This window comes from Athene noctua, chromosome 2 (genome assembly GCF_965140245.1).
Source record: "Athene noctua chromosome 2, bAthNoc1.hap1.1, whole genome shotgun sequence".
Taxonomy (NCBI): Eukaryota; Metazoa; Chordata; class Aves; order Strigiformes; family Strigidae; genus Athene; species Athene noctua.
Genome location: NC_134038.1, coordinates 135,029,382 through 135,041,734, shown reverse-complemented (window position 1 = coordinate 135,041,734; position 12,353 = coordinate 135,029,382). Strand labels below are relative to the sequence as shown.

Genomic DNA, 12,353 nt, shown 5'->3' with positions numbered 1-12,353 from the left:
CAGGGGAAGCGAATCACTGCATTTTTTAGACTTGACTGGTAAGGTGAGAGTAGCTCCACTTAGTCACCCTGGTGAGAATCCAGGGGGTTAAATGTTCCTCAATTAGGTGTTTGTTCTGAACCACCTCTGCAAGAGTAAATGTCACTCCACGCATCACACAGCATGACTAGTTTCCCACTTTAGGAAGCTAGGCTTCTAAGGTTAGGTGGTGAAATTATTCTCCTGTATACATTCAAACAAAATCAAACCATGGACTGATAGGAAAAGCTTGACCATATCTGTCTGATTTATTGTGCTGTCATTTCTTCTCTGAGAGGCAGCTGGTCATTCCAAGCTTCCATGTGTTAAGCACTCTCTATACACACTATAATAATGAGCCTGTGTGGCTTGAAGTCCTTTGGATTGTTTGTTTTATTTAAAGTAACACTGTTAATAAAATAAAGCTCACTAATACTTTTATATTTGTCTTGAGCAATATAAATACCAACAGTAAGAGTTGCTGTGCTAACTCTGTTCTTTCTTAGGAAAGCATGCTCCTGGCAAACTTAATTAAAACTTGTGCATAATTTTGATTTGTACAGTAATTCTTTTTTAAAAAGTACATGGAAAAACTTCAAACACCATATTTACTTTTGCAGTATTGATTGACTTTGAACAAGCAATTCCATGTACAAAGATCCAAGTGCTTCAAGCTGTTAGTTGTGAATGGACCCTACAACTGCAGAGAAACCCTGTGAGGTTCTTGGTGAGGAGAAACCTCTTTCTGTGCCAAGCAGCATATGTGATATAGACAGAAATATTAGCAGCTCATATGGCTGCTTTTACAAAGTGAGTAAGGCCCTGCTGTCCACTACCCCTACCCTTTCTGAGACACAAGTTGAGACAGGTGTGGCTTCTTCTGTCACCTGTTTAAGGAGATAAAAGCTTTTTAAGTTTGTCATTTATGGTCACTTTAAAAAACAAAGATCAGTGAGGAACAAATGGTACTGGAGAGGTACAAATGAACATACAGAACAAAGAAGATTTTTTTTTTTTATGCAGGGCATTGAAAAATGTAGAATCTCTTTCTGGTTTCACTAGTTTCTTCTCCTGAAGGCATGCCCTGCTGAAAACAGCTGCTTACTAGTTTGAAAACTGGATGTTGATTTTGAGGCTGATTTATCATCAGAAAACTCAGGACTGGTTTATTTTGGAAGGCAGAAAGAGGTCAGGAACAGTGCAACTAGTTTAAGTGAATATAAGTGAGGGTGCTTCTTATTTGGGCAGAGAGATGGTTTCCACAGCCATAGAGCCTTGGAGGATTGTCATGGGCTGGTAGTCAGAGGTTGCTTTCTGCCAAGTCCCGCTTCTTGGCATTTGCTTTTCTTTGTACTCAAGTAGTAGCAGAAAAAAGCATCAACATATTCAGCCAAAAGCCAATCTTGATTTCCCACCGTCTTTTAACTTTCACACTGAGCTGACCTGTGCAAAACAGGTGCAGAATGATGCATGTTAGAATTTTTCTCTTGTGAAATAAAGTGCTCTACATGACATTCATGCCTATGCAATGAAGCAGCAACGTTTAGCTAAAGGTGATCATCCCCACTAATTAGTTTTTCACTATGTGTTTCTTCTGTGGATGAAGGTAGACTCTAAAAAGATACATTATAGGAGAATATGATAGAAGGAGTTCTGGTAACAACCCCACAGATTGCCTTCTTTGCCTCTGGACAAAAAAGAGAGAGTAATTCTATAAAAAAATACTCCCTTAGACTATGTACAACAAGATAGCAGGAGGGAAGAAGCTGAAACAGTGTGTCCTGTTTTGCTTAAGGTATGTTAACCCTGAAACCTAATTAAGAGAGGTTTTGAATAGGAAGGGTTAGCTGTTTAATCATGAACTTAATTTTGAAGATCACTGGTGGAGAAGGTGGCAATTCTTTGGATGGAGCAGAGGGAGGTAAACTGAGTCTCAAGCTGAGCTCTCAAAGAGTTCTGAAACTGTACTGAAATACTCCTATCACTGCTCTTCTCTGAAATATAATGTGCATTCCATCCCTGTTGAAACGTGGGAGGTAGAAAGGAGAATGTATCACCTAAGCAGTACCCAAACCTCAACTGACTTCTATGTAACAAAAAACCAGAACTCACTCCTACACCTTCCTGGGTGCCAAAAGCTCCAGCTGTCCTTTGTGCACCTGCCAAAACCTCCCCTTTTTCTCAACAGCTGTTGCAAAGTACTTGTGCACATTCAGTGCAAAGTCCTCTAACATAACACAGAGCAGATTGCTCTAAATCAGTGAGGAGGTAATTTTAATCAGCAAGTTCTGGTACCACTCATTAATTTCCAAAGAAAAGGTAATTTTCTCCAATTGATGTATTTTGGTACTATTTTATAATAACTAAGAAGACATTTAATACTCAGATTTATACAAACTGATTTTAAGCTCAAAATATATTTAAGATTTTTAAGAGAGTTTTTTAGGAGTTGAAATTCTTTTCAGTAACATAAGGAAGAAAATTAAGTTTAATTCAATAAAACTACCTTAACTTACTCTCCCTTATCCAGAATGACTGAAATCCAGCTGAACTATTTAAAATCTCGTGTTATCTTTAGTTACTGAAGTGAGCTGATAACTCTGACTACCATTTCTGTAAATATTTTAAACTAATAGATTTGATTCTTCCAGCCCTTATATTTTTTTCCTAGAACAGGAAAAGAAACTTTTTTGGTTTTACATTCCTATTTGCTTTTATAAGTTTGTTGAATAAAATATCATAAAAATACTATATCTATATACGCAAAAAAAAAAGAGGTAAGTTTCAGCCATATAACACCAGTGATTTCTGTAAAGTTCAGGATTTTGACTTTCTTTAAAACTTGGCAGCATAAGTGTACTATCTAAAAAATAACAGGAATGTTTTCAGAGCCAAAGAAATTTGAGAAGTAAGCTTTTCATTTTTTTTATTTTTGAGAAGTCAGGTTTATTTTTTGTTATCCATATGTTTGCCTGCATTAGGAGAAAGTAAATTGACAGATTAAAAAATAAAATATAAAATAGGCAATGGCAATGACCAGGGATAGAATGCTTAAAAGGCTTGGTTATTTGGTCATCCTGACACATCATTTAGGTATAATAAAGCATGGAATTTGGGATACTGACTTCAAAGACTCATACTTAGAAATATGCATCCCTTATAGCAAAATAACAGTTTCAACTGGCACAGTGCTCTTGTTTCTAATTTTTAAGATTTGTGAGATATCAGGCTTTAAATTTTAATCTTGTTTGGGACTCATGCCACTAAAACCTGGAACAGAAAACCTAATTTTAGGAAAGAATCTTTCATTTCAGAAAAGACCTTTTTTTAAAGAGAAATATCTTTTTTCTTAAAAGAAGACAGGCAGCAGACAGTGTAACTAAGATAGTCTGAATTTAGTCACTTTTATTTTTCAGAGAAGAATGTCTTTATTGAGAATTACTCATTAATCATAGAAGGTATCTGTTTAGCTCCTCTCTGTAAGTACAGAATGCTAAAATACCATGTCAAAAGGAAGCATCTGCATTCTACAGAGCATGGTAGAAGTCAGTTATTCTTAATGTGACTTAGATGCTCTGATGAAGTAGTATTAAATTAGAAGTTTAGGTGCTATGCTCATTTGGAACCAAAATGATGTGTTGATGTCCACATCATGAAGTTGTATTAAAGATATACATGCGAGACAGCACATAATGTGGCCCTTGAGCCTTCTAAGGACCTATATATCTTATATCATAAGTATATTATACTTATAAGTATATAATGATTACTTTAGAATATGTAGGCACTAACAGTGTTGACCTCCTTGTTTTGAATCTCCTCCCGTGATTCCTACGCAGTGGACCTTAAAATAAATTGGTCACAGCAAAAACATTTATCTTGTACATCAGGAGATGCACAATGTGAAATCATTTACTTGTATCTTAAGTAACAGTCTAATCATCAGATGTGGAGATGCAGATGCTAAACAACTTGTTGACTAAGGGAAAAGAAACTGTGCTTTCGTGCCAGTAAGCAGATGTGCTCAATAGACTGGCTCATAAGTGCTGATTTAGAAACAGCTGTTAATGCAACCATCATCTTTAATGTAGTTCATTTCCTTCCACTGCCTTTGTTTTCCGTACATACACATGCTCGCTCTATACAGTTAAGTTGTGCTAGTCAGAGGGTGGAGAAGAGGGAGTGCATTTTAATAAATAATAGACAATCAGGAGCTGATTCTAGGAGGTGGTGAGCACTCTCAGCTCCTACTGGAGCTATCTTAGATTTGAAAAACAGCATTAAAAAGTTCATAAAACATATAATATCAGGTTTGTCATAGTAGATCTTTAAACTACTTTAAGAGGATATTGTTGCAAACGTAAATGGCACAAGCTAGTTCTTTCACTGGAAGAGTTCGAGAGTTTTGCAAGTTCATTTCAATAAGGGCTTTTTCTCTCTATTTTCTAGTTTAATGGGTTTTTTTATCTTTCAGTCATTCTCTCCTTTCTCTCACTCTTGCTCTTTATCTCTTTAGTTCTTTCTCTCTTTCCTCTTTCTTTCTCCCCTTTCCTATTTGTTTCTCAGGGTGTTTTGTTCTGATGCATGTTTTGTGCAGCACTTGTAAGTTTCAAATGAGTTGTGCATTTTAAAAGCACAGTTTTCCAAGAATTATATAAATTGACACTCTGAAGTACTTCACACAAAGTTCGCTTCACTTCCTTCCCATTACTAAAATATAGGTGGATCACATATCAGTAACAACTATACTCTCCATAATTGAGTCTTCAGCTTCAAAGGAAGTTCAGAATTCCAATATCTGAATTTGATCTCTAGAGGAAATAACAAGTGAAGGACCTGTCTCATATTATTAGCACATGAGCATTAAAGTCTTCATCTAGAGTCCATTGAACTCTTTGGAAAAACTCACATTGAGATTAGTGCACTTTGGATCAGGTCAAAAGTGGATTTCAGTACTTTATTATGGAGGACATAAAGCAATATATATAATATATATAAAAAATACCTAACATATTCCCACATATAAGAGTCCTGCTGTACATTAACAGAGCAAATGACATCAAAATAAGCTCACAATATTTTCAGTGATAAACTTCACTATAATATCTTTGACATACCAAATAAAGAACTTTCTTATTTGATATTCTCTAAGTAAATCAGATGCAGATTATTTGAAGTCATTAATAAAAAAGCCTAAAGCTTTCCTTTTCCTTTTATCTGTCTTTTAAAAATTGTTACCATTTTCTCTGTATGGGAAGCCTGACAGGCTATATAATAGTCAGTAGTATATATTCTCCTGTGGGAGTGTCAGGGTTACTCTCTTCCTCCTACACTCAAGAGCTGCAAAGGCAGCTGGAGTCCTTTCAGCCCTACTTTTCTTAAATGATGTGTTTCCCAGACAGTGGGTCATGTGCAGACATAGCATTGCATGCTGCATCCTCTGAGGAATTTATAAATGTTTCTTGCACTTGTTCTTGAAAAGGGAAATCATCATCCTTTAACTGATTTCTATCAATAACACATGAGTGTAGGACGCTGACCTATGCTCATCCTTGGTGGAGGCATTTCAGGGCATGGTTGGATGAACTAATCTGAGGGTAGGTGATCCGAACAAAGAGGTATTCCCCAGCCTGTCCTTGGCTACTTGTTACCTGGAAGTTGATGCTGATCGGTTCTCCTGAGTTTAATGCTCAAGGAGAGAGACCCCTTTTGGCTCATTTTGTGGCATGACCTGAATTCTAAAATGCAGCAGCAACAAAATATTGTAAGAAAAAATGGAAAACAACAAAGAATAATTTATTAAACTGCAGCAGAAAATAGTCAAAAATTGTCAGGCCAGCAGATGTGGGAGTTTAGCTCTGTCTGTGAGAGAACAGAAATGAGCACCTGCATCAGGAGCCAGGCAGTAATCATCCTGCTCACATCTGCCCCAGCCAGAACAGTTTCTGACAATGACTGTAGAAGTATTAGCTTCAGTTTCTCAAGTATCCAGAAACGAAATGGATGCATCTGGAAGGTGGATTTCTCCTGTTCCAATAGTAAGCTGAATACAGTCTGTGTATTGAAATTTCTGCTTCAAATACATCACTGTCATTTTTCTTGAACACACTTTTTGTATGCCTTTTTTTTTTTTTTTTTAGGCTTTCAATGCTGTGACTTATTCTGTGAATGTTCAAGGACATAAAAATATCTGGAGAATTGCTTAGATCTTTTAAACATCACTTCAAGCCTGTCATTTCTTCTTACTGAATAAAATTCTCTCAGCCCTTATTTCAGAAGAGTGATGTGGTACTGGGCTGAATCCAAAGTGTATTATTTTTGATGTGTAGATTACAACTGCAGTTGCATCTACTGCACTGTCTGGCACCAGTAGAGTTGTGTCTTTTGCAGGAGAAACTTAATTGTCCTAAACCCCAAAAATAAACAAAATGGCAACTTCCCCCAGAAAGCTGCTAATGCTGTACTAATGCTGTACCCTTTTGAAGACACTGTTTCCATGGGCACCTCTGATACATGACCCGAGTATGATAGTTCCCAACATCACAGCAGCCAGTAATAAATACCTTCCCCTTTACACTCATTTCACTTTACAAGCCAGATTCTTTGGCTCTGATGAGTTGACTAAAGGAAAGGATGTGTTGTGCTTTGAGGCTTTTAACTAACCTGGAATCATTTTGCTCTGTTCCCAAGTGATTGGCTTTAACAGCTCACATTGGCTTTTATAGGAATATAGAGTATAGAAAAATAAATATACCTCTCTTCCTTCCCACATACGTGCATACAGTTAGTGACGTTAACTATCAGTTCAATTGTAGTAAAATTTTAATGTAAAATTCAAAGTGATAGTAAAGGTTAAACACTGCGATGTTTCCTGGATGTGTAAGACAGATTCAGCAAAACAGCATTTTTGTGGCTCTATTACTCATGTTGTACAATATGTCCTGCTGTGCCTGTTCCTTGCTGTTTCTTTTAAAGCTCTGAAACATATTCTGCTGAACACAGCAGAGGATACACCAGCATTGCAAGCTTTCTTGCTTTCTTTCCAAGTCAAAAGTTGCAGACATTTGTTTATTTTTCTCTAGAACCTTCATGTGAAGAGCTGTACAGACACACATGCACAAGATCTTTTAGAAACATTAACTCTAAATGGATCAAACCCAACAATCTTCTATTTATACTGTTTTCAGTGACAATATTTTAAGTTGATCTGAAATCAGCCTTTAATCTGGTCTAATATATTTCATAGATGCTATGCACATCTCTTTTTTTCTTTTCTTTTCTTTTGGCTATTGAAAAAAAAAATCCTTGTGGTTTGCAGTGCTAGTACTTTAGAACTGTGCAAATAATTTAGGTTTACTTCCCCCCATATATTTCTATACAGAGAAGGGGAGGAGGGAAAATGAGTTTCAGCTGGAGTAAAATCTTGGGGTTTAATGTGACTTAAATACAGATACATTTTTAATCTTTCATGCCACAAATTTCCATTCTCATCTGAAATTATTTGCTGATTTTGACTCAAATTTATAAATGCCTTGCCCTCTGGTTTTGGGGGTATTTTTTTGTCTGAAAAATTTGACTGAGGTCTATGGCTAAATGTAGTAGAATCAAGGCTCTGTCAACTAGAATCATTTAAATACATTTGTGAAATAGACAAGAAAGTTGTAAGTTTTGATGGTAAGAAATACTCTTTCAGCTCTTTCAGATACTGCAGCAAGTAAAAAAAAAAAAAAAAAAAGCTTTTGAAGTGTTCCATCTGAAACTCACCACCACTTTACAGAAACAAACAGGCAGAAAGCAATGCAAACTTTTCAGTGCAAGATCCTTTCCAAAGTAACTACCCTTCTTTGAAGGATAATTAAAAGCATTATAAGCACAAGGGGTGGCAGTCCCTGCCACCAGACGGAGCTATTAGATGAAATGTAGGTTCTTCCACGCAGTCCCTTGATGGGAACCATGTTGACTCTGCTTCTCTGCCTGTGAAATTATATTAATATGTGTTTCAAGAGTAGGTGAACTTTTTAATCTTTTCTAAAGGGCTCTCGGATCTTCCTGTGGAGCTATCTGCTGCACACAGCCCAGCTGCCTTCTTGCGGTAACCCCCTTCCCTCCTTTGCAGTTGTTACCCTCACACGCCCAGGGTTCACGTCCAAACTGGATTGCCTGCTCTTCAGGGAAAGCTTGCTAAGCTTTTTACCATACAGACAGAAAAGCACACTAAAAAAAAAAGAAAAAAAACCCCAAGTGCTGTGCCACAGCTAGAAAGATCATTACGATCTTCAATGACACGATCTTTATTTTCTTGTTTTGTCTTTCTTCCATGAAGGTAAAAGTTTGGTTCCAGAACAGACGAATGAAGTGGAAGCGGGTAAAAGGGGGTCAGCAAGGGGCAGCGGCCCGGGAGAAGGAACTGGTGAATGTGAAAAAGGGCACGCTGCTCCCCTCTGAGCTCTCTGGCATCGGCGCAGCTGGTCTCCAGCACACAGGGGACTCACTAGCGAACGACGACAGCCACGACAGCGATCACAGCTCTGAGCACGCACACTTATGATAAACAGAGAGTGTCCCAGCTCCGTTCTCAGGAAAGATGCTTTGCTGGCAAGCCTTACACAGGCATCGTTTACGTATGCAAGTGACTCTGGCAGTGATTTTTAAAGTTGTTATGGAAAATTCAGGCTTATTGTGTCTGCTTTTCTTGATTTTTAGATGGTTTACAGTAAGTGCCATGTCTTAAAGGTGCCTCAAGAGTGGAGAAGTGGAAGACGAACTTACTTTGAACATTCCAGATTTGTTTGTCATGTTTATGACAGCGGGCAGGTATTTTTGCTTTAGCTTGCACTGAAAATTACATTGCTCTCAACAGACGTTATATTCTGAAAACCACAGTGCCACAAAATCACTATCTAGTGGATAAGAAATGTATTTTAACTCTGTATATATTTACCTTACAGCATTTTCCTGTCTTCACTAATTTTAGCAATGCATTCATATTAGCTGATGGCAATAGTCACTCATGACAATAAATGGCTTTTTGTCTCTTTATTTTTGTTTTGTTTTTCCAAAGACATACAATACATGCAGATACTTTTGTTCAAATAGAGAACAATACAGTAGTGTCTGCTAGGACACGTCCTTGTATGACAGACAAAACAAACCTTATGTTGCATTTACTATCAACTGCTGCTAATAGGGTATTATTAAACTTACCTAGCTCCTCAATTCTTCTTATCTTATAACTGCAAAAAATGATTTTTAGGATCATAAGGATAGTCCAGTAACTTGCCAAAAAATGTCATGTTCCACTCATGCTCAGTGGAAACTTCCCAAAGAATTATTCATTTCTACTTTGTCATAATTGAGTACATTGATAAATACTGACACTCTGCAGAAATGCTGTTGCTTCATCTTCAGTTTAAAAAAGCCCCGGCAGATAAGCTGAAAGTTGTTATCGACTGCTTATGTTGGTAGAAATCAAAATATGAAGGTAACTCAGTATTGTGTCCCATGTGTAAAATCAAGACATATTTTCTGTATTAAGCTTTTGTGTACATACAGGCAAATACCAAACCCCAAAATTTAATGCAAACCATTGATTGTACTTTGTAAAGAAATATGTTTAATAAATAATCCTTTTTAAATAATTCTGGTCTCTCTTCAGTGATTTCATAGGATACTTAAAGTGTTTTTTGTAAGAGTCCTAAGCAGCTCTGCATTTTTCAGATCTTTCGGAACTCAGTCTGTCTGTAGACAACAGAAAGCTATGTTTTCAAATTCAGGCTTTTAATCTTGGATAAACCTTCTACATTGATCCATTTGCAAAACTCTTTCCTTTAGCAGGAAAAAGGCATCTAGCAGCTAATGATGTTTTCAGCCAAAACCAACAAGAGTCTGTTCAACCATTTTTCCAGATTTAGAGCAAATATAAAGGGTTATTTTGTGGGACCTTGTTGAAATGGATGAAAGGGAATAAATAGCAGGAAGAGATGCATACTTATATTATCATGCCTTTGTTCAATAAAGCTTTTCAGGAAAAAAAACCCAAAATATCTCAAAAATTTCGGAGATGAATTGGACTGGGTAGTGTGATAGGAGTTGAGTGAAAGAAAGAGTGAGCAAGAAATGTGCATATCCAAGTAAATGCTTGTGAGCATTCACTGAAGCTCTGCTATGTGCAGCACTAGGGCATCATAAAAGTTAAATACAATCAAGAACTCTGTGTCTGTTTTCCAAATCCTTTCCACTGTAGGTTTGATCTTTCTTGCACATTAATTGTTGTCACGATCATTTTAGTTTAAAATATCCAAGGAATGGGTAATGAATTTCTTTAAAGACTTCAGAACATTTTATTGATTCCAGCAGTTAAGGGGTTTTGCGTTTGCTTCTCAGTTCTTTTTCATATGCCTTTGTCATACAAAATTGCTGAGAATGGGAGTAGGATAGAGAAGTAAGCCAACTACTTGTGAATACTTGATATTTTTTATTTCATGGCTGGATGGGAAAGTTTTTTTGGGTGATGGTGGCGATTATCAAAACGGGACAAAAAACCCAGTGATTCAGACTAAAGCTTTTTATTCTTGACTGGTTTTTTCCTCTCTCTTAAACAAAATATAGTTAAATTTCAAAATGAAAAATTAGGATGAAAAGGTGAAAAACTGACTTTTCCAATAACAATTCTTAGCAACAGAGATTTAGTCAAATATATGACTTCTTTTGCTAGTAAAGAGGGGAGAGATTATTGTGTTTGAAATACTCTGTCAAAAATGCATTGTCAGCTTCTCAGAATTGTTTGTTGTTGTCTTCCATAAAAAGTTTAAGACTGAGTCTGTAAAGGGATTGTCCAAGTTTGAGCTGACATTTTACAAAACAAATGGAAGTGCTTTATTTACATTACCTGAAATTCACCAGCAATGCGTTCCTAGCCCAAGGCATTTTGAAAAGTGCATTATTCTGTTAGTGGCACTGTGATTTGACTGGGATAATTGCAGTAGGGGAGCCGCCAATATATGTGATGATGGCAATCTGTGAGCCATAATAATCTCATTACCCAAAGAATTTTTTCCAATTGAGAAAGACAGTATTTTTCCATTTTTCTAGATTTAACTGAATCTGTTGAGACTTAAAGCACAGGTTGAAGAGGAAAATTTTTGTTTAGATAATTGAATGAATCTTCAAACAAAGGACCAAATTATGTAACTTTATATTACAGCAAAAAAAAAGACTAACAAAAATGATCATCTCCCATGCTTTAAAAGCAGCTCAGACTTTGAATTTGTCTGTAAGGTGTTAACTGTATGTAGTAACCTCTTAGATTACTTAAAGATCTCTTGTGGTTTTAAACAACTCTTTTGTGGGTGCACCATTGGTAGGTGCAGTATGGTGCAGAGGTTCCACACTGGTAGAACTTGAAGCTATGAAGTCTAAGCACAGTGAGCTTCCTACCACGGTCTTGAAGGAATTATTTACAAGCACAGCCCCACAGAAATACAGACATGCTTCTTTCAGATTTCAGCTAGCTCATATTCAAGCCACACATAGCAGCAATGAGCACCCTGTGCTTTAACTCCACTTTGTGGGTTAGTAGGTCTCATTAATGCAGACAATGTCTCATCTTGTTCTGAATACCCCAGTTACTCAAAACCTGTCTTATGGAAGCCCCTAGGATCAATCATCTGCTGTAACATATTATGATTTTGTATCAAAGCTTTAGCATAATTTCCTTGTTGAAAAGAGCTATGGACAAAGGCTTTTGAACTGTAACTTGAAGTTTTGTTTTATCTCCATTGGCTTATATCTGTCTGCAGACCTAACAGAGGGTTCTTCCACCAATCTAGCTATATGGGATAGTTAAGACTATACCATTTAACAGATGGACAAAATCAAGCTTTAAGATTGTGATTTGCCCAAAGTTGTGCAAGCACTTGGTGGTGGAGTGAAATGATGAAACCTGCTTTGGTTTATTTATCTTTCTTAGTTCCTGTTATTAAATAGTGGCTAATCACTTTTCATGACTTCTTGACAGCTAATCTTGCTTCTGAAGACTAATGATGTATTTTTGGGGTTAAGGTAATTTTAATATCTTATCTGTCCAGAGTCTACCTCTCTTTGACGTTTTGTTGTTAGCGTATTGCTGAGCCACACAGAGAAAATATGTACTTTTAGGAAACATACAGAGAAAATATAATTGAGTGTAAAAGGGCAATGATGTTTAACAGTTTTTCAACTGATGTTTAACAATTTTCAACATGACAGATGATAATTCTTTATTCTGCTGTCTCTGGGGTACAAGGCTATATATTATTTGCAGTGGTTCTTTTTTTTCCCTTACGATTGTTAAGTTT

The 12,353-nt window shown here is 36.6% G+C and overlaps 1 protein-coding gene across 1 annotated transcript in view; it reads left to right on the top strand.

Moving 5' to 3' along the window:
- Positions 1-9,637, top strand: part of MEOX2 (mesenchyme homeobox 2) — a 53,743-nt gene extending 44,106 nt beyond the window's left edge. Inside the window, exon 3 of the mRNA XM_074898035.1 lies at positions 8,342-9,637. Coding sequence (XP_074754136.1) covers positions 8,342-8,566 — 225 coding nt within the window. The 3' untranslated portion in view covers positions 8,567-9,637. The remainder of the gene's footprint in view (positions 1-8,341) is intronic.
- The last annotated feature ends 2,716 nt before the right edge of the window (positions 9,638-12,353 follow it).